Raw genomic sequence first — 23,494 nt, 5'->3', positions numbered from 1 at the left:
TCATCCTTGACCTCCTCCTTGCTAATTTCTGAACACTTTGGAAATTGGGGTCATGCTAACATGCCCCACAAGAAACATGTTCTGTCAAAAGGAGCCAATCATGTTCATCGTGTACCCCATGCTGTTTTATTATTACCACACTTCAAAAGTTAATTTGAAACTTTTTGAAAGAAGGCATTAAACTTCAGTAGAGACACAAGGAACTGCGGATGCTGGAATCTGGAGCAAAACACAAAGTGCTGGAGGAACTCTGCGGGCCAGGCTGCCTCCGAGAGGAAATGGACAGACGACGGTTTGGTTCGGAACTTGAATCTGTCTGAAGGGTCCTGACCCGAAATGTCACCTGTCCTTCCCCTTCACAGATGCTGCCTGACCCATTAAGTTATTCCAGCACCTTGTGTTAAAACTTCAGTATCTTGTATCTTGTATTAAAAACGTACAAAATTCTTAAGGGGTTGGACAGGCCAGATGCAGGAAGATTGTTCCCGATGTTGGGGAAGTCCAGAACAAGGGGTCACAGTTTAAGGATAAGGGGGATATCTTTTAGGACCGAGATGAGGAAAACATTTTTCACACAGAGAGTGGTGAATCTGTGGAATTCTCTACCACAGAAGGTAGTTGAGGCCAATTCATTGGCTATATTTAAGAGGGAGTTAGATGTGGCCCTTGTGGCTAAAGGGATCAGGGGGTATGGAGAGAAGGCAGGTACAGGATACTGAGTTGGATGATCAGCCATGATCATATTGAATGGAGTTGCAGGCTCGAAGGGCCGAATGGCCTACTCCTGCACCTATTTTCTATGTTTCTATGAACACAAACATCAGACGTAGTTCTCTGCAGCTTGGCCATAATGCTTTTCATCTCTTCTACCACTCAAAGCTGCATTCACCTCAACATCTGCAAATGGTTGGTGAGGCAGCACTTGGAGTAGTGTAGAAACAAAGAACTGCAGATGATAGCTTATACCAATGGTAGATACAAAGTGCTGGAGTAACTCAGCGGGTCTGGCAGCATGTTGAGAAAAAGGATGGGTGACATTTCAGGTTGGGACCTTTAGTTTAGTTTAGTTTAGAGATTTAGTTCAGAGATTCAGTGCGGAAACAGGCCCTTCGGCCCACCGGGTCCGTGCCGACCAGCGATCCCCGCACATTAACACTATCCTACACCCACTGGGGACAATTTTTACATTTACATTTACCAAGCCAATTAACCTACAAACCTGCACGTCTTTGGAGTGTGGGAGGAAACCCAATCAATCTACTGGAACTTGGGTTGGAATGGATTCCGCTCACCATCTGTTTGCATGTCCCTGCCTAAAGGGGCTGTCCCACTTGGGCCACCAAATCCGCGAGTTCTGGTGAGTTTGCCCTCGATTGATACTTGCAGCATGGTCGACACGAGGTCGTAGGAGGTCTTTGTAACTCTCCTTCATGCTCGAGAGTAGTCCCCGTGTACTCGAGGCCTCAGCTAGGTCGCGGCGTATTTTTCAACATACTGAAAAATGCCCGCAAGTAAAAAAAGGTCGCCATGGAAAAAAATCTATACTTTTTTTACTCGTAGGTTTAGTCGTAGTAGGTCGGCATGTTAGTCGTAGGTAATCGAGGGTAGTTGAAGGTAGTCGTAGATAGTATCCATCAGAGTTGAAGGGAGGTCGAAGGAGATCGAAGGAGGTCGTCTTCACTCTCCAAAATTCAGTGTCCAATTTTCCCGAAGTTAGTCGTAGCTAGTCTTCAACATAGTCGAAGGAGGTCTTCAACATGACATTTTTTCAAACTCTCCAAAACTCTTCTAAACTCGCCGATTAGGTCGCCCAAGTGGGACAGCCCCTTAAGAGGCAAATTACCTGTCTTTTGGGGTTTGGAAAGCATTCAATCAATTTCTTTAGAGCAGAGCTTCGCTGAGAACTAGACATCTATTCAACATTTGTTAACTAGTGTCAAGTTTCACTGAAGGGTCCCGACATCAAACATAGTCTGTCCATTCCCTCCACGGATGCTACCAGACCCACTGAGTTCCTCCTGCACTTTGAGTTTTGCTGAAGGGACAGGATTGTTCCCTGGGGAGTTGATCAGGGCTTAGAGAGTTTGGGTAGGTTGATGCCGATCAGTCATATCCATGAACATTGCAGGGGCTGAGATTGGAGATGAAACACTCTCAGAATATTTTACAGTCTATACACTTCCCGTCCCTGCTCTTCACTGGGCTTCAGCACCCTAGGGAAGTCCAACTGGGCCCGGATGAGGATTCAGCAGCAGAGGCCTTGGGTGCTGCACTGACAAGGTTCTGACCACCATGGTCAGGAATCGAGAATTGTAGCAGAGTGTGGGCTGCAAGCCAGAGGATGTTGCAACTTCACTTTAGAGATACAGTAATGAAACTGGCCCTTGGACCCACCGAGACCGCGCTGAGCAACGACCCCCTGTACACCAGTACTAACCTACACATTTGGAACAGCTTAATGACGGCAATTAACCTACAAACCTGCATGCCTTTGGAATGTGGGAAGAAACCGGAGCACCTGGAGAAAACCCACGAGGCTACATGGTGAATGTGCAAACTCCATACAGATAGCACCCGCAGTCAGGATCGAACCTGGGTCTCTGGCGCTGTAAGGCAGCGACTCTACCACCACCCGTAGAGGGTTAATTCAAAGGGCATGTGCAGGCTCAGGACATCATTCAGTACAACTGGCAGAGTGAAAGTGGTCACCTGGGGGATTACTGGCCACACACAACACAACACGAGCCCAGGAGGGCAGCTGGCACGACAGTTATAGGGATGGGAGATTGAGGCTGTAAAGAATCGGACAGAACAGTTACCTATAGGGAGGGCACAGGAACAAGCCCATAGGCCCACAAAGTCCATGCAAACATGATGCCAAATTAAATTAATCTTTGCTCGCACATGATTCATATCCCTCCATTTCCAGCATATGTATGTGCCTAGCTTAAACATCACTACTGTATATCTGCCTCCACCACCACCCCCGGCAGCTCAATCTCGTCACCCACCACCCTCTGTGTATAAAAAACAACTTGCCTGCACATCATTTTAAAGTTTGCCCCTCTCACCTTAAAACTGTGCTCTCTAGTTCTTGATTAAAATGTTCCCTTTGGCCAAAAAGAGGCATAGAAACATAGAAAATAGGTGCAGGGGTAGGCCATTCGGCCCTTCGAGCCTGCACCGCCATTCAATATGAAATGGAACTAGTGTGGAGTGGGACAGAGAGTGCAGAATCTCTCAGAGAGCTGAATTCTGAAACTAGGCTTCATCACCTGAGCTTGCATTTCCAGGAAGATTGAGGGGTTATTGTTTCAATGATACAAGGGAGCAATTTTCTTTGGTGGGAGAATTGGTCTTTAACAAGTTCCACGACCTAGTACACTTCATGAAGGTCACCCCTCAGCCTCCTAAGCTCCAAATAAAAATCTCCCAGCCTATCCAAGCTCTCCCCATAACTTAAGCCCACATCCCTAGGTAACTTTCTGGTGATCTCTTCTGCACCCTTTCCAATAAATGTCATTTGTCCTTCCGTTAACCATCAGCTTTCCCTCTACTGAGCACTTTGATTTATCCTTTATTCTTTACATGATATCTGTACTGAATGTATTAATATTTTATCCAAATCTTGCACAAAAGCAAGCAAAACAATCTTTATATTTACAGACAAATCGAAGACTAATGTATTGAAAGTTCTTCATTGAAAGAGGAGAACAGACAAAAAGTCAGCTTGGTGCTTGTGAGTTAAAGATTAGTCACTTTATTTGTATTGAAACAAGCAACATACATGGAACTTGCTTTTCACCAAAAAGGTTTTAGAATAAAATGCATTGTGGAAAGTCAATGCCAGAATTCACTCATGTGGATTTTGAGCTTTGCAGTCGATGGTATTCTTTCAGTCTGTTGAAAAACAGATCAGAATATTTAGCCATTTGTAACTAAACAAGAAAACACCAAGTAGTGAAGTTGTTCTCCACAAACGTCACCATTTTTGTACCCCCAAATGAAAAGAAAAAACACATTTTCACAACGGCAATGAAAGGTGGGTTTTCAATTCATAAACTTTTCGGCCAGAGTAATTACAGTCCGAATATTAATTAATAATAATAATAATATATTTTATTGTCATTGCACATAAGAGCAACGAGATTTGGTATGCAGCTTCCATCCGATGTCATAACATAAATAACTAATAAAATTTAGATTGAGATCATTGTTACAAATTAGTTAAGATGTAAGCAGAGGAGAAAATGTGATTGATGGTGAGATTCTAAACATGGTGGTTTCTGGACCTTGGTTCATGCAGAAGTGGGGAGATGTTAAAGGGAGAAGATCAAATAAGAGGACGATGTAGTCTGGACCAGTGCCGTTCAGTCCTCAAGCCCAGTTACAACTGGACAGTGTACCGTTCCTGGCCAGTGAGTGGTGTAGGAACACAGACAGAAGATAAATATGGAAAGAAAGGCATGCAGACATGTCGCGGGGTGATGCCTGTATGGTCGTGCATAGTAGCCCAAAGAGTCGTACCTTTTTCTGGCCGCCACTGGATTTTCAATAGTGTGACATTTTTCAGCGACCTGCTGTGACTATGACGGGTGCCGGCAAGTCACCGAAAAATTGCGTAAGTGGGACAGGCTCTTAAAAGATTCACTCACCTCAAGGAGCAAATCTTAATAAATCCACCGGCATCGATTGGGTCATAATCTCCTTGCACATTCATGCTAGAAAGAGATAAAAAAAGAAACTCAATGTATCACATGCTCCATTGCTGTGTAGGAAGGAACTGTAGATGCTGGTTTATACCAAGGATAGACATAAAATGCTGGAGTAATTTAGCGGGACAGACAGCATCCCTGGAGAAAAGGAATTCCTGCGTTAATCCAGCATTGTGTGTGCCATTACTGGTTAATATTCCTTTGGTATGCTCATTATTGCAGTGAATTCAGATTGACAAACAGCAGAGTGTCAATTACACAACTTCTCACTTGATATATCAACATTTGATCAAAGTACCAAATTAATGGAGACATACAACACGGAAACAGGCCCTTCGGCCCAAATTATCCATGCCGATCAAGATGCCCCATCTAAGCTAGTCCCATTGGCCCATATCTCCAAGTCTTTCCTATCCATGTACCTGTATAAATGTCTTTCAAATATTGGTATTGTACTTGCCTCAACTACTTCCTCTGGCAGCTCATTTCATACACCCATTGCCCTCTGTGTGAAAAGGTTGTCCCTCAGATTCCTATTAAATCTTTCTCTTCACTCCTTGAACCTATGCCCAGGGGAAAAGACATTCACCCTGTGTATTCGCCTCATGATTTTACACACTTTGATAAGATGGTGAAACAGGAGCCATTCTCTTGTAGTCAGGTGGTGTTGTGGTGTTACCAGGATCTGCACTGGCATATTAAACGCATGAATTTGGTGAAGGAATGGAGAATTGTGCATCAGATTGCAGATGGAAGCTGGGAGGCATGGGGAGAATGCAACAGGGAGCGAATGGGGCATAATCTATGAGCGGGAGAACCACATCAAATACAATTCAGTGTCTGGAAGTGTCAGGGCATTTAATTTTGGAAAATGAACCTTTCCTGTTCGAAACTGTGGAAGTGAAAATGTTTAGACATTCACACATCACTTAGAGTCATAGAGTTCCATGGTGGAAACAGGCCGTCCAGCCCAACTTCCCATACCGGCCAACATGCCCCAGCTACATTAGTCCCACCTGCCCACGTTTTGTCCATATTCCGCCAAACCTGTCCTATCCATGTACCTGTCTAAATGCTGGGATAGCCCCTGCCTCAACTACCTCCTCTGACAACTTGTTCCATACACCCACCACCCTTTGTGTGAAAAAGTTACCCCTCAGATTCCTATTAAATCTTTTCCGCTTCATCTTAAACCTATGTCCTCTGGTCCTCGATTTACCTACTCTGGGCAAGAGACTCTGTCCATCTACCCAATCTATTCCTCTCATGATTTTATCCACCTCAATAAGATCACCCCTCATTCTCCAAGGAATAGAGTCCCAGCCTACTGAACCTCTCTGTATAGCTCAGGCCCTCTGGCCCTGGCAACATCCTTGTAAATCTTCTCTGTACCCTTTCCAGCTTAACAACCGAAAGTTACAGTTCCAAAAATGTAACCAAACAGGCAAATGGATTGCTGGACATTTTCTCAGATGCAAGAATACAAAATAAAATGAATTTTCGATGGTTTGGCGAGCAGATTGGATCTCACCTGGAGTTTGCTGATCATAAGGTCTAGGAGCAGGTTAGGCCATTTGGCCCAAGAAATCTTCTCCGCCAATCAATCATGGCCGATCAATCTTTCCCACTCAAACCCATTCTCCCCATAACCCCTGACACCCTTACTAATCAAGTATCTGTCAACCTCCCCTTAAAAATATCTCTATATTATACTGACCTGCGATAATGCTTCCAGTGTTTTACCAGAATTTAAGGGTAAATTATGACGAGGCCTTGCCTATACTTGGTTTGCAATCTCTTCGCTATACAAGGGTACCCTAATGGAAGACTTGACAACTGTAAAGGTGATACAGAGAGAAAAAACAAATCCAGAACATGGAGGAATAAACTTAAAATTAAACTATTTAGGTATGAATAGCAGAGAGACATATTTTCCTCACACAAAGCAGAATAGGAATCAGGAATTCCTGAAGATCTTGCATTAGATTGAGATCATTGAACTTTTTCACTGGAACTTCTAGCTACTATGCTGAGAAACTGTACTCTGCCCTATGGTATTTTTCTCTTCAAACTACCTGTTGTTCTTATGTATGGCTTGATGGGGCTCATGTATAGTATTAATTGAATTTGATATAATAGCAGTGAAACAAAATCTTTTCACTGTATCTCTGAACAACTGACAATAATAAACCTAAGTCTGAAGAAGGGTTTTGGCCCAAAACGTTGCCTATTTCCTTCGCTCCATAGATGCTGCTGCACCCGCTGAGTTTCTCCAGCTTTTTTGTGTACCTCCTAATAATAAACCTAAACCTAGAGAAGGTGGAAGGGAGTGGCGGGGTGGTGGAAATGATGGAATTGGGAGAGGAGACACGAGGAACTGCAGATGCTGGAATCTGGTGCAAAACGCAAAGTAATGGAAGAACTCAGCAGCGTCTTTGGAGGGAATTGGACGGACAACACTTCAGGTCTGGGCTCTTCTTCAGAAATGGGAATGGGAAAGTGGTGAAGTGTGTTGTTCAGCCAGATGAGATAACAGAAATATGGGGAACTGTGGTGTTAAAAGGTAGTTGACCACAATACTTCAGCAAAGCAAACGAGAAAACTATGAAGCACTTACCCAATTTCAATTGTCTCAGTTAATTATTATTACTGCGCTATTATTAATGCCTGACACACAAATTACCGGTGAGATAATTCCCCAGGGTTCCTGGACCCCTTCAGTAGCTGCTGTTTGCTGAATAGTGTTTGAATCCAGGGTTTTGCTAACACTAACACATCAATCTGTTCTACCCCAGCTAAATGTAGGGTCAAATGCTTCAAAAGATAAATCAGGATCAATAAATGGTTCAAGTATAATGCAGTTTGACAACAACATGGCCATGAAACATGCAACACTTTAATTTTACTCCTCAGACTTTTATTATAGTCTGTTGGAAGGCAAGTCTAAAAAGCCACAACATATTGACTTTTCAATGGACAACTTTTGTTCAACAAATTGATTTCTTTTTTTATTCTTTGGCACTCAGGACTAATAAAATGAAATCTCTCAGTTAAACCGCCAGTATTTTTTTTTTTTTTTTTTTAAATTAAAAGCCAAGTTATTATTTATTTTGTTGACCTAAAGCATGTAGGCTGCACTTACAGCTTCCATAGATTGGGAACTTAACAATTAGACAACGGTCGTCAAAAGCAGCTTTTGTCATCGGTTATAACCTGACAATGTCAAGGATGCAGGGAATTTTCAAGGCGACATAGCCTCGTAAATGTGCTGCAAATCTGACTGGGGCATTGTACTTATCCAACGTGCAAGGCTATAAAAATTAAATTGGACCGTGCAGTTGGCTGTGTGTCACAAACCATGGGCTTTGAGGGGCTCTAGGTGTGGTTAACCATAGTCACTTGAATGTTTAACAAAATGTAGCCTGAATCCTGCCGTGGAGAGTGCAAGGCACTTGCGGAGGGCACCCGGGGCAGTGTTGGCACTGCCCTGCCCACTGGTGGCTGTAGACTATCGCCAGCTCTGGAACAGTGCTTTGCCCCATCACATCTGGTACTGGATGATGGTGACGCAAGAAAGACTCAGTTTGTATATATGAAAAATTATTTGAGGGAGATTTAGAGACGTTGCATAGAAAGCATAAACATGGGCCGAGGGGATGTGGAGGGGACGTTTCCAGTATGGGAGAGTCTGGGACCAGAGGGCAGCGTCTCAGAATAAAAGGGCATATCTATAGATGGAGATGAGGAGGAATTTCTTTAGCCAGATAGTGGTGAATCTGTGGAATTCATTGCCACAGACGGCAGTGGAGGCCAGATCATTAGGTATTTTGAAAGCGGAAATGTATAGGTTCTTGATTGGTAAGGACGTCAAAGGTTATGTGGAGAAGGCAGGAGAATGGGGTTGAGGGAGAGTAGACTCAATGGGCCAAATGGCCTCATTAAGCACCCATATCTTAAGATCTCATGAAACAGGCCCTTTGGCTTATCAAAGATCCCCAGAGAACATTGGAAGTTAACCGACCTCCTCATGGAATTCAATCTTCCAGCCAACAATTTAAGTGTGGCTCGCAAGGGAAGCCGCAAGGCCTCAAGACAGGAGGCACAAGGAACTGCAGATGCTACAATCTTGAGTAAAAGACAAAGTGCTGGTGGAACTCAGTGGGTCAGGCAGCATTTGTGGAGAGAGTGGACAGGCGACGTTTCAGGCCGGGATCCTTCTTCAGACTGATTCATGTCCCAACCCGAAACATTGGGCCTACCCATTCCCTCCACAGATGCTGTCTAATCCACTGAGTTTCTCTCGCACTTTGGGTTTTACTCAAGCCTCCAATCACGTTGTTGGAGCCGCGACATATATTGATAAAATAGAGGGACATAGAGCCATACAGAACGGAAACAGGCCCTTTGGGTTACCTTGCCCATGCTGAACAAGTTGGCAAACAGGGCTAGTCCATTTGCCAGCATTTGGCTCATAACCCTCTAAACCCTCCCTATCCAATTATTTATCTGAATGTCTTTAAAAGTCTTAATTGTATCGTCTTCCATAGCTTCCTCTGGCAGCTCATTCCACTTACGGACAACTCCCTGAGTGACAAAGCTGCCCTCTAATCTCTCCCCTCTCACCTTAAGTCTATGCCCTCATCATTCATTTAAAAAAAGCATGACAATTGGAGTATTACCTCACTTTAGCTTACCCTCCTGGTTACTGTCCAAACTGAGTAGTTAAAACCTCATTCAAACACAGGGCTGGGGACTGCAATCAGAGTTGTTGTATTGGGTCAGAATGTACCAAAAGCAGTAAAGCCTTGATCTACAAAGTTACCAGACTTATAATTTTGGATATGCATCTTGGTGCAATTTCACATGCCAGGGATCAAGCAATTGTGAGGGTCTATTATACATTGCACCACAATGCAAAACAATTGTGTATCTACATTAAGTATTGTAAAATCTGGAATTGCCATGATCAAGAAAGGTGTGAAATAAATGAAAATTAATCCTTTCTTTTCTCTTGCTTTATGGAGAGAAAAACCAAATCCCATCTCAGTGCATTTTACTTTTAAACATGAAACAAAGAACAGTACAGCGCTATAGCACTGGAACAGGCCCTTCGGCCCACAATGTTTGTGCTGAACATGATGCCACGTAAACCTATCTCCTCTGCCTGCGCATGATACATATCATTCTCCGAATACCCATGTGCCTGTCTAAAAGCCTCTTAAACACCGCTATCGTATCTGCCTCCACCACCATCCTTGGAAATGCATTCCAGACACGCAAAAAACTTGCCGCGCACAAAGGTTCTGAACATCTACCCTATCTCTGTCGCTCATAATATTACATCCTTCTACCTGCCCTCCTCTCAAACCTCCAGAGAAAACAATTTCAGGTTTCTCCCTCTAATACCCTCTAATCTGTACAGACAGTTACAGAAATCACTGCACTTGTGTAGTGGTTGGCAGCAATTCCAAGCGACACTGGTAGTGGCGGGGAAGATCATCTGCCTGTCTACCTCTCAGCTGCAGGTGCTGGCTCTCAGATACCCAGGCAAACTGCGGTAATATTCCCTTAAATAATTCTTTAAAGCCAGCTCTGTTTTAACTGTTTTTAGACGGCCGCTTGTCTTGATTCCTCTCCATATACGTTTCAAAACATCACAGCAGTTACCGTCCATATTGCAACCGATTAATTATTTGCTAGAATTTAAAAAAAAAGCAATTTGGAAGAATTTACAATGGTGCTGGATGTCTTTCCAGAAATCCATGCTTTTATTTTTGTGCAATCGAGTGGGCTGTATGCCATATAATTATATTACTTTATACCTACTGTGACCAGTCATTTCCAGCCTCCTGTATTGCTTACCCTATTCTTTTATTAGTATGATTCCTTCATCATTCAAACATTTTAAAGGCACTGATGTAGAAACTGAAAGAGACATCGCTTTGGAACTGACAGTGAATAAGTGCTTCTGATTACTTTTACTTTATTCATTTACTGTAGCTCCTTCTGTGACTGTAAGCCACAAAGAAGGGGATTATTAAGGGTTATTCTGTACACATTTTGGCTATAAAGGAGAAAATCAGCTGCGGTAGTTATCTTACCCGCCACCTTTCATTCTCAGGCATGAAAATGTTTCAATGTCTTTATAATCTTAAAAAGTAGCTTTGACAATAGAAAGGAATAAACTGCGGGTGCAACACAATACAATGTTAACGTTGCTTGAGTAATAGTGTTTACTTATTTAAAAAAAACAAGGATAAAGGACACATTTTATTGCCTTCTGAATGGACTGCGTGAAACTTTACATAGATTTGTATTGATCCCATGAATGGTACCAGGGGCCATGGATTGTGTGTGTTATGGTGGATTTATTTTTGTAGCTGTAATTGGTGGATTGAAATCAATAAGGATTATAACACATAACATGCAGCAGAAGCAAGTAAATAGGAGTTAGCATTTTTCCAAGCAATGAGATGGTCAATAACTAATCACACTCTATAAACAATAATGCATTATCTCTTCATACTTGATATTTAAAAGACATCAGGCTCAATATCAGAAAAAAAAAATTTGAATGCATCTTTGTATATGGATAAATGAATATAATTTACCAAGACATAATTTCACCCAGAAACACAGGACGATATCCTAAGCTATGTCAACGTAAATCCTGCATTTATGAACATCAATTGTACCATGAATAGTTAGATCTTCCAAAATTCAGACCCTTTCAATGATAGGAAGCATGTACAACAAAGAAAGCAGATGTAATTGAAGGGAGCAACTCTATTCGGATAAATGAAATACAAAATAAATGAGAATTCAAACACAAGTTACATGATATTTGATTTGTCTACCGACGTTAGAATATATCTCACATTTCCCAAATATATCATAAACATTGAAGCCAAAAGACAGCCATTAGTTCTTAGAATGCTGTTCCTTTCATTAGGCCAGGAAAAAAAAAATGCAGCAAAATTATTTTTTAATTCAAATTTCAGATGTGACTCATCCTCTGGTGAGAGGATAGTTCAACAGGAAGATGATCAACGACACATTGATAAAGGAGCAGCCCTTGTTCAATATTTCTAAGCAGCAATGTTGTTACAGTGATTTAATTGTTAACCAATCCTACAAGAAGATTCTAACCTGATCCCAACTACACTGCTCGTTTTTAACATCCTGGCTTCTCATTGTGACTCCATCTTCAAATTGGAGATTTTGCTCTCTCGTCCAAGTCTTTAAAGCAAGAGCTAAAATCGGGTTGCAATAAAATACAAGCAAGATCCACAAGCTGTATTTATTCTGGATAAACAGCTAGACGCTATACAAGGGAGGGTTATGCTGGTTATTTTAAACTCAGGACGGCAAATGGTTAAAGAGTCCTGGCGCACTTGTGATAGGACTTCATAGCTACGAAATGTTCGACCAACACCTTAAATAAATCAAAGAACATTATGACTCCTACCTGACAAGAGCTTCGTTGTACAGAGAAGTAGGTGATTCTCGTCCGAGGATGTAAACTTGTCCCTTGAAGACAGAGATCTGAACTTTCCCTTCAACGCTCTCCTGCGATTTATTGATACAGTGGCGGACAAAAGCACATTCGGGGCTGTTCCAAAATCCTAGCAAATCAAGAAATAAATGCGCTGAACAGATCAGAATGATAAAATAGTAATAAAAGGGAACTGCAGATGCTGGTTTATACCGAAGATAAGACACAAAATGCTGGAGTAACTCAGCTGGGCAAATAGCATCTCTGGAGAATATGGACAGGTGATGTTTCGGATCGGGACCCTTCTTCAGACCGATTGTGGGGGGAGGGGGAGAGGAACTTTTTTTACTTTGACAAAATAATAATCTCATTGAGCAAGTTCAGAAAAGATAACCTCCACAGCCATAGCTATAACAAAGATGTACTTGATAAATACCAGTACACACACATCAGTTAAATGCCAATGTTGCAGAGAACAGTGTATCAAGGGTGGCGCAGTGGTAAAGCTGACAGTGCCAGAGACCCGGGTTTGATCTGTGTCCCACAGAGAACCCCTCTTGCTATTTGAGCAAGGGAAGGGAGAAAATATACAAGAGGAATAGAAGAAATGGAAAGAGAGCGAGGTGGGTAAAGAATGTTTCACTGGTCATGTTCACAGTTTACTCTTCTTTAACACCCATTGCACCAGCTTGGCATTGCAGACCTTCAGACATTACTGTTGAACACGTTTAATGGAGCTCTGATGAGTGTATCTTCCTACCATTACCAGATGACGTCATCTCTGGTCATATAAATATCGATGATAATGCTACCACAACTGGGATGATGAAACTCTGATGCACAATCATCCTAGTCCATATAACTATATGTTTCAACGTTTAAATTTTCAGTTAACACATTCAGGTGGAAATCCAGAGGGCTGACTTGAAATATTTAAGCTAGAATAAATACATTAGTGAGATCATAAGCACATCAAGCCTACTCCACCATTCAATCATGGCCGATCTATCTCCCCCTCCTAACCCCATTCTCCTGCCTTCTCCCCATAACCCCTGACACCTGTGCTAATCAAGAATCTATCTATCTCTGCCTTAAATACATCCACTGACTTGGCCTCCACAGCCTGCCACAGATTCACCACCCTCTGACTAAAGAAATTACTTTATAAGTGCTGACCTAAGAAGTTTAAAGAGAAAGCCCACTTATCAATGGATAAAGAATGGAATATGGAAGTGTCTAACATCTGTTAAAACCCAGGCTGCGTAATCTACTGGATGTAAAGAACAGGCAGATGGAGCAGTGTGGCCAGTCTACACTGCCTTACCCCATCTCAGGGTATCTGGATGCTAGGGAGCATACTCACCGACTGTATCATGGCCTGGTTCAGCAACTCAAACACCCAGGAACTAAAGAGATCATGGAGAATGGGAGACACTGCCTGGTCCATCACAGCTACTGACCTCCCCACCATCAAAAGGGTCTATGGGAGGTCCTGCACAAAAACGCCAGCCAATATCTTTACCACCCTGGCCATTGTCTTATTTCACTCCTAACAGCAGGAAGTGGGTGCTGGAGTCTGAAAAGCGTGATCTCCAGGTTTAAGATCAGCCTCTTCCCAGTAACCATCAGGCTCTTGAACATTGCACAACACTGACCTCAGAGGGTGTGTGTGTGTGTGTGTGTGTGTGTGTGTGTGTGTGTGTGTGTGTGTGTGTGTGTGTGTGTGTGTGTGTGCGTGTGTTCGTGCGTGTTCGTGTGTGTGTTCGTGTGTGTGTTCGTGTGTGTGTGTGTGTGTGTGTTCGTGTGTGTGTGTGTTCGTGTGTGTGTTCGTGTGTGTGTGTGTTCGTGTGTGTGTTCGAGTGTGTGTTCGTGTGTGTGTGTGTGTGCGTGTGTGTGTGTGTTCGTGTGTGTGTGTGTGTGTGTGTGTGTTCGTGTGTGTGTGTGTGTGTGTTCGTGTGTGTGTGTGTGTGTGTGTGTGTGTGTGTGTGTGTGTGTGTGTGTGTGTGTGTGTGTGTTCGTGTGTGTGTGTGTGTGTTCGTGTGTGTGTTCGTGTGTGGTGGTGTGTGTGTGTGTGTGTGTGTGTGTGTGTGTGTGTGTGTTCGTGTGTGTGTGTGTGTGTTCGTGTGTGTGTTCGTGTGTGGTGGTGTGTGTGTGTGTGTGTGTGTGTGTGTGTGCGCGTGTGTGTGCGCGTGTGTGTGCTATTCCATTTAGAGGTCAGTTAAGCCCAGCAAGTAAGAATTTTATTGTCCCATTGCCAGTACACACGACAATTAAACACATCTGACAATCTCCTCACTAATATCCCCCTGACAACGAAACTATTGTTACCAATAGATCCAATAGATTCTTACCAATAGATGTGCTGGCTCGAAGGGCCGAATGGCCTACTCCTACACCTATTGTCTATACCCGAGCTGCTTTCTGCAATAATATTCTTATCAGTTCATCTATACTTGCAGTTACAATACCCGAATTTACTAATACCTTGAAAACTTTCTTTAATTTTAACTAAATCTCGGCAGCATAACTTGATATTACTGCTGGATTTGGCTATTTGAAAGACCTATGTGCAAAAAACTTCCTATTATCTGCAAACATTTGTATGAATGACTCCTCTATTTACTTTTTTTTTCTGGGAAATGGTTGGTGTTTAACATCTAAAACAAAAGGACACCACATGACAACTTCACAAATCTACTGGGAATCACCAAAATCATTACATGCGACGGCTTCTCAAAGAAATAAAGGGCTGAAAAATGGTTTCTTTCAACTCTGTACAGCCTCACCAAGCCTGACAATGAAGTCACAGAGGGCAGTTCAAATTCATCCTGCAGGCTTTTGAGCTGTGAATGAACAGCTGAACCTATTTTCTTCTGGGCTTGACGGCGGCCTCCTGATAGCTTGTTGAAAAGTCCCACGAGGGACTTCTCAGACCTTTGAGTAAATCTAACTGAATAGCCAAGACCTGACCTAGCACTTATCAAGATTGAAATCAAAGGTCCATATGTTTCATTCTGCAAACCTACACGGTTCTGTAGGTGCTCACCAGGAGAATCTTTCCAAAATAACATTGCTAATTGGAGCTCTGGAGAGCTGAGAGTCTCCAGTTTCTCCTGCCTTTCTGTCCCTCTCTTTCTCTCTCTGTGAACAAGAAACTATCAACGGCACATCTGTCCATTTGCCTGACCTGCGCACAATACAACCACAGGAGTCGAGGATTATTTGGTCTTCCGTGTGTCCTCTGGCATTCACTGTGATCACTGCTGATCTTCCAAAACAATCCCACTTTCCGGTGCTGTCAGAACATCCTGCTCATCCCTCAGGATCCAAAGATCTAATGTGTTTAAGAAGGAACTGCAGATGCTGGAAAATCGAAGGTACACAAAAATGCTGGAGAAACTCAGCGGGTGCAGCAGCATCTATGGAGCGAAGGAGATAGGCAACGTTTCGTCCCGAAACATTGCCCATCTCCTTCGCTCCATAGATGCTGCTGCACCCGCTGAGTTTCTCCAGCATTCTTGTGTACCTCCAAAGATCTAATGATCTGCAAATCGATATACTCACCACCTTAGTTGCCACAGCCCTCTGGTGTGTCGAATTCCATAGATGACAACCTTGAGTGAAGCAATTGCTCATTGCAACCCTAAATGATGGACACCAAATCTGACACCCAACTTCTAGGCTTCCAAGCTGGGGAAACATTCACCAAATTCTACCCTGTCCAGTTCCTTGAGAATAAAATACGTCAATGTGATCACTTCAAATTCATCTGCTCTCAACAGAATATAAAACTAATCTACTCAAAATCTGCTTGCAGGACAATTTCACCATCTCGGGAGTCCAGCCTTGGAACAACCAAGGCATCGTGCCAACTCAAACTCCCATAAAGACAGAGACTGTAGCACTGTGTTTAAGAAGGAACTGCAGATGCTGGAAAATCGAAGGTACACAAAAGAGCTGGAGAAACTCGTAGCACTGTATTTGCTTCTAGTAATGTCACAGAAACTTTACACAAAAATAATCCTCAGCCAAGATGGCTACCTTTGATGCATTTCCCCATAAAGATTATATGCAAATTAACAGTGCTCAGAGCATATTCTATTTGAAACAAACATATATCTGCAATAAACACCTGTTTCTGCTGATATTGAAAGATGGGGGATTCAGGAACCAGACGTCATGGGTTTAAGGTGAGAGGGGACAGATTTAATCAGAACCCGAGGGCCACCATTTTCCACTCGGAGGGTGGCGGATCTAAGGGGGCGAGCTGCCAGAGGAAGTAGTTGAGGTGTGTATTTAAAAGACACTTGGACAGGTGCATGGTTAAGAAAGGTTTAGAGGGATATGGACCAAATGACCCAAGGTGAAATGGGGCATCTAGTATTGCCCATTCTAGTGTACATAGAGTGCCTTCAGACATAACTTCAGACATATCCCGTAAACATAACTTACATTTAGATGGCAGTCTTCCAAGATGGAGCCTAACCCAAGTGGCCATTTGCATGCTTGCCACAGAAGCAGATCTACAATCACATATATTACAATCGCTCCACGCTTTTAAATCTCTACGCCTACAGCAATACACTGTAAATGGCTCAATTGTAATCATGTATTGTCATTCTGCTGGAGAGCATGCAACAAAAAGTATTTCACTGTACCTCTGCACACGTGACAATAAAATAAACTGAACATATGGCCACGAGTGGTGTATAGCAGGACCAACCACCGCAAAACAGAACACTATTGTGGCGGAATGGGTGGCAGAGAGTAACAATTCTGGGACATGAGGGCTGGTTTAAGGCAGGGGGGTGTTGGCAGGGTCACATTGGAACAGTCAGGGTGGCCCACGGAACAATCGGCATGAGGAGCACGTTAAGTTAAAACAACTCCAGCTGAAGCAAGCATTAAGTGTCATCTACGTCTGGCTTTTCAGGAACTATCCATGCGGCATTCACATACGAATGAAAATCATGGAAGACCCATGATTAGACCATAGGCCATAAGACATCGGAGAAGAATTAGGCTATTCGTCCCATTAAGTCTGCTCTGTCATTCGATCATGGCTGATCTATTTTTCCCTTTCAACCCCATTCTCCTGCCTTCTCCCTGTAACCTTTGATGCTCTTGCTAATTAAGAACCCTGGATGTCCCTTTCTTTCATCAGGCACAACATTCTCCAACAGCAAGCAAGGGAAGCAAGTAGAGGAGTCTGAAAAACCATGACCACCATGTTAAAGAACAGCTTCTTCCTTGCACCCATCAGAACACAGGACAACACTAACCTCAGCAACTATGCTCTTCTATGGTCTGTGTCTTTAGTTTCACTACAGACTATTATGATTAATACCTGGTATTAGTTATTAATTTATTGTACTAATGATATTATATAATTGTGCATTATTATGTATACAAGCCCGTTAGGCTGCAGCAAGAAATAATGTCATTGTACCAGTGCCAGTACATATTACAATTAAATACTCTTGACTCTTGACAAATGCATGGGAAACTCTGATGGAAAATTGTGAGCTTCATGATCCACATAGAGAATACAATTTTTTAAATTTAATATAAGGTATTGTATAGAAATTCAGTCATGTAGCACAGCCAAAATAATAAAATATCTGGGTGAAAATCCTTTACGTCACTGGTGCGATATTTATTTTTCTTGCATCTTGCGAATTCTAAGCAAGACCGACAACTTGTGACAATTTATGGGCTGCTTTGTCTTAAAGACTCACTCGATGAGAAAGGAGCCAAGACAGCCTTAACTCATTTCACTTAAGACCTTTACAGCTTTCAAATCCAGAGTTTATCATCATCAGTCTAGCGTTATTCAAATTCTAGACCCAGGGGCAAAATGACAATGTTTCCAGTCCATTGTGTCTCGCATCAAGGGAATTCAAAGGAAGGGCAATTGAAACTGACATTCTAACATTCGAGCGCTCGAAGCTTGTTTCATGTTTATTCTGTCACAATGCTGAGTGTTATCACTGCCTCGACAAAGTATTCCTAAAATCTCAGCTGACATTAATCAAAAACAAAATCATCCGCTGTGGTCGTCACACCCTTAATAAAACACGGCAGCTCCCGAGATGCAGGTCTCGGACAAAGTCGTCGCAGAGGTGTAACATTAACTCCATACACCTGAACACACCATTCCTGTCAAGTCGACCGTTACTAATGAAGAAGCGCAATTAGGTATTTAGTGTTTCTGAGATAATAAAGGAATGCGAGGGGCTGCCACTCAACTAACCTCTCAAATCTTTCAATCACCCACTTAACCTTTTGGAATTACGGTGTAACCTTTTCCCTTCCAGGGGCTTTTCCCTTTCCCAGAACACACAGTAAGGTCAGTGCTGTTGAAACCCCAGTAAATATTTTTTTTTAAAACAGGTTCTGTGGGCCGAGCCTAGTATCTGATTAAAGACTTCCAATTCCTCTGCTGAAGGGAAATATCCAGAGATGCAGCATGGTACGATTCTAATTTTACTTCAGTTTAGTTTGGAGACACAGCATGGAGACAAGTCCACCAAGTCCTTGCCGATCATCCGTCACCCTTTCACCCCATTTCTATGTTGATACATGTGATAAACTCACGTGTCTTTGGGACATAGGAGGAAACCTGTGCACCTGGAAGAAACCCACACATTCATAGGGAGAACACTCACACAGACAGCACCTGAGGTCAGGATCGAACCCATGCCTTGGGCGCTGTGAGGCGGTTCTTTCCCTGTGTAAGAGTATAACAGCAGGGAGGTTCTACTGCAGTTGAACAGGGTCTTGGTGAGACCACATCTGGAGTATTGCGTACAGTTTTGGTCTCCTAATCTGAGGAAAGACATTCTTGCCATAGAGGGAGCACAGAGAAGGTTCACCAGACTGAATCCTGGGGTGGCAGGACTTTCATATGAAGAGAGACTGGATAGACTCGGCTTGCACTCGCTAGAATTTAGAAGATTGAGGGGAGATCTTATAGAAACTTACAAAATTCTTAAGGGGTTGGACAGGCTAGATGCAGGAAGATTATTCCCGATGTTGGGGAAGTCCAGAACAAGGGGTCACAGTTTAAGGATAAGGGGGAAGTCTTATAGGACCGAGATGAGAAAACAATTTTTTACACAGAGAGTGGTGAATCTGTGGAATTCTCTGCCACAGAAGGTAGTTGAGGCCAGTTCATTGGCTATATTTAAGAGGGAGTTAGATGTGGCCCTTGTGGCTAAAGGGATCAGGGGGTATGGAGAGAAGGCAGGTACAGGATACTGAGTTGGATGATCAGCCATGATCATATAGAATGGCGGTGCAGGCTCGAAGGGCCGAATGGCCTAATCCTGCACCTATTTTCTATGTTTCTTTACTTTGGCATCAAGCTTTGCTATCAAAATCAACATAGGCTTGTGTTCTATTCCGTCAATTCAAAGATCATTCAATGAATTATTAAACTTGTTTCTCTATATAGAAAGATGGAAACAGAATGTGTGATAGGTAAAAATAAACTAATTCTGAAAACTCTAAATCAGAATTTAGTAATTGAAAAATGAGAATTAAACTCTATTAACTGGAATCTTGAGCAAAACACAAAGTGCTGGAGGAACTCAGTGACTCGGGCATTTCCTGTGAAGAGAATGGACAGATGACGTTTTGATCCCGACCTGACTTCAGACTACGCAATTGAATGTGATATTCCAGCATTCTTGACCGCAGTCAGTAGAAAGGGCCAAACCCAAAACGTCACTTGTCCATTTCCTCCAGATATGCGACCTGACTCGCCAAGTTCCTCCAGCACTTTATACTGTCAGCATCTGTAGTTTCTTTCGTCTCATTCCCAAAAGATCTGGCTTTATATTTTAGGTCGTTACCTTTGAATTTCCCAACTGAAAAACATGGCATGTATATTTCATCTCTGAACTGCTCTAAATACCGTAACAGCATTTGTGGCAAATCCTTACTAACACTCAAACCTGTGATGATAAATGTCATGAAAAGAACAACTTTCCAAAGCAAGAAATGCATTCATGAGCTGTCAGGAGTAGAACGGTCTCTCTCCGCAATGCTATGGTATCATGACAATAAATAGTCTTAAAGCAAGGTCATTTTCCCTGCGATTCGTCTTTGCTCAGCTAGAACGTGCACAGCTCTCTGCAGTAGGACAATCACTTCAGTGATTAGAAAAGTGTGGGAGGTAGAATATTTACAGGTGCACAGATTACATCCCTTTCATCTCCAGTCCAAAGCAATTTCCATCATGGATCTCACCTTCCTTTGCCAAGGTTTGCGCTATTTCTTTGTAACCAACATCCAAACTTTAATAAAATAAATCCCATCAACTCCAAGCTCTTTTAAAAAAAAAAGACAATAGGATTAAACACCTGAGCTGGACCCTAAGAGAAGGATTTACTGGTTTAAATCTGTTTCAAATATTCATTTCACTGGGGAGTATCGACAAAAGCAGATAATCCTAGGAGCGGGAGGCCAGTTGTCAAGAGTCACGAGTGTTTAATTGTCACATGCACTTTAACAGAACAATGAAGTTCTTCCTTGCAGCAGCACATCAGGTTTGTTAACACGGAGGACTCAACAGATAATAAACAAAAGAAAAAAAGTTCAATAAGCATAAAACACAATCTAGTGCCAAACAAAACAAAGGCCGATGTCCCTAGTGCATCCAAAACATTTTGTAGTTTAGTTGGAATTCTTAGCGTTCGATGGTTGTTGGGTAGAAGCTGTTCTTGAATTGTTACAGTTTGAAGATTCCATGGCAGGAGTGGAATGAGAGTGTGACCAGGGTGGTGTGGGTCTTTGATGATGCTGCCTGCCTATCTCAATGGTTCAAAGCCACCTTATTGCCATGTGTACGAAGTACAGTGAAATTATATTTTGTAGCTGTATTTTGCGTACAGTTCTGTGGCAATCCTACTATGCATTAGCAACAATCATACCAAGTGTAACAGTGTAACAGCTCATTCCAGATACAGACAACTGTTTGAGTGATAAAGTTGCCCCTGATATCCCCTTAAATCTCTCCCCACTCACCTTAAACCTGTGCCCTCTCATTTTAGAATCCTCTACCCTGGAAAGAAGACAGTGAGCATTCACTTTATCGATGATCTTGTACACTTCAATTAGGTCACCCCCCTCAGCCCCCTACACACAAAAGGAAAAAGGTCCCAGCCTATCTAACCTCTCCTTAGAATTCAAGCCCGCAAGCCCAGGTAACATCCTGTGAAGGAGGGTTACGTTTGGAGTGCACATGATAGTTAATGAATTAATAATGACCATAAAATTACCAGATTGTTGTAAAAAAAAAAAAAAAAAACCCCCATCTGGTTTGTACTGTCCTTCAGGGGATGAAATCTGCCACATGTTCTTGTGTATTCCCCAAGGTAAGGAACCAAGAACCAGACGTCAGAGAGGTGTAGACGGTATAGGTAAAGATGAGAGGGGAAAAATTTAATAGGAACCGGAGGGGCAACTTTTTATCCATACAGAGGATGATGGCTATATAGAACGTGCTGTCAGAGGAAGTAGTCGAGGCAGGTATTATAACATCATTTAAAAGACATTAGGACAAGTACATGCATAGGAAAGGTTTAAAGGAATATGGGCCAAACACGGGCTGGTGAGGTTGGGGCATCATGGTTGGATTGGACGGGTTGGGCTGACGGGCCTGTTTCTGTGCTGCAAGATGGTGTGTTTTATGATCCACTGAATATGGGTTGTTCATAATCACCCCCTGAAATGCCCCAGCAAGTTGCTCAGCTCAAGCGATGGGCAATAAATTAATTTGAAGGATATGGGGAGAAAACAGGAACGGGGTACTGATTTTGGATGATTAGCCATGATCATATTGAATGGCAGTGTTAGCTCGAAGGGCCGAATGGCCTTCTCCTGCACCTATTATCTGTTTCTAATTTAAAAAACGAATGGTGGGAGATGAATCAAAGGCAGCTTGATTTCAGGACGGGGAGATCACGACTGACGGAGAAGACAATGTGGATGGCGGGTGGCCATCTAACAGGGGAAGTAGGGTTCTGGGGCCATCTCCAGGTTGCCGATCACCAGGGCAGGGCCAGAAACCCAATTCTCACTTGCATGAAATGCTGTCCTCCCACTTATAGCTCAGAGGATAGTCCGCATCTAGAATGAGCTGCTGGTGGAAACTACAGAAGCGGATGCAATTACAACTTTTAAAAGACATTTTATACAGATATGGATATGAAGCGTCTTGAGGGATATGGGCCAAATGGGACTTGGTAGGTACGGACAAGTGGGCTGAAGGGCCTGTTACCATGCTGTATACCCCTGGACTTTAAATGCAGCAGGTTGTTTGAGTGAAGGTATCACATTCCCATCTTGCTCTACTTACCCAGGGTCCTGGTGTATGTGCGTACCATGTGCATGTCTTATTTTCTCCCAACTAAGCAAAAGATGTCAATTTTGGAGTATTTGTACAAATAATTCTATTCCTTAAGTTTTGTTTTAGAAGCAGCCTCGTTCGTCTCTTCCCTGGATTTTGTTCCAAGTTTCTCAGGCCAAATAAGGTTCACAAAGAAGAGTACGACTTTCACATCGTGGGTCCCTTTGACAGATAGCACAGACAGACCGAACAGCATTGCAACTCGTGCAGACAGAGATTTGCTGCTTACCATTGTACAGCTGCTCAGAAAACCTCACCGCCAGATCCCTCTTGATTTTCCTCACTTCCTTGTCCATTGTGAAGGTTTCGATGTCCAAATGAGCATGATACAGAATTGTCCCACCTGGGGTCTCATAGACACCTAACCATTTACCGAGAAAAAGAGGGGAGGGGAGGGAGACAAAAAACAGCACAAAATAAATTATTGTTGAGTGACAAAAATAATCACTTTTCTGACAGAAATAGAGTCGGGCACCATTCAGTCTCAGCTTGCTCTAAAAGGCATCTGTCATTATGTGCTCACTGGGACTCACGCAGTCCACTTCACACCTTGCAGTGAAAATTTCCAGATTCCTTGTTCTATCTGCACTCATTCTGACTAAATGACAGGGTTTAAGTACTGATTCCCCTCAATGCAAGCCCAGTGGCCTCCCTGAAAGCCTGTAATTAAGCAACTGCCAGTGAGCAGGGAGAAACTCAGCTGTGAAAATTAAGCTGTCACCAAGTCTTCAGTGTAGTATCTCCTCTTCACCCATTCAAAAGGGAAGGCATTTGGAAAAATCCGATTAGGTTTGTAAAATACAGCTCCGAGCCGCTTACGAGCCCTGGCAGTCGGCAGCGGACAAGGAGAGAGAGAAATTGTTAAAAGAA

The 23,494-nt window shown here is 42.8% G+C and overlaps 1 protein-coding gene across 2 annotated transcripts in view; it reads right to left on the bottom strand.

Annotated features, from left to right (window-relative positions):
• Positions 1-3,737: 3,737 nt before the first annotated feature.
• The window catches only part of ass1 (argininosuccinate synthase 1), a 96,743-nt gene continuing 76,986 nt past the window's right edge, over positions 3,738-23,494 (bottom strand). The window contains exons 12-15 of one of the 2 annotated variants that reach the window (XM_033049102.1): positions 22,854-22,985; positions 12,184-12,340; positions 4,656-4,721; positions 3,738-3,900 (exon numbers count right to left, since the gene is read on the bottom strand). In XM_033049102.1, the coding sequence (XP_032904993.1) occupies positions 3,858-3,900; positions 4,656-4,721; positions 12,184-12,340; positions 22,854-22,985 (398 nt within the window). In that variant the 3' untranslated portion in view covers positions 3,738-3,857. The remainder of the gene's footprint in view (positions 3,901-4,655; positions 4,722-12,183; positions 12,341-22,853; positions 22,986-23,494) is intronic. The other variant, XM_033049101.1, reaches the window with a different exon arrangement.

The sequence above is a fragment of the Amblyraja radiata genome, chromosome 32, assembly GCF_010909765.2.
Source record: "Amblyraja radiata isolate CabotCenter1 chromosome 32, sAmbRad1.1.pri, whole genome shotgun sequence".
Lineage (NCBI taxonomy): Eukaryota > Metazoa > Chordata > Chondrichthyes > Rajiformes > Rajidae > Amblyraja > Amblyraja radiata.
Note: the sequence above shows the minus strand (reverse complement) of the source record. Positions and strands in the feature narration are given on the sequence as shown.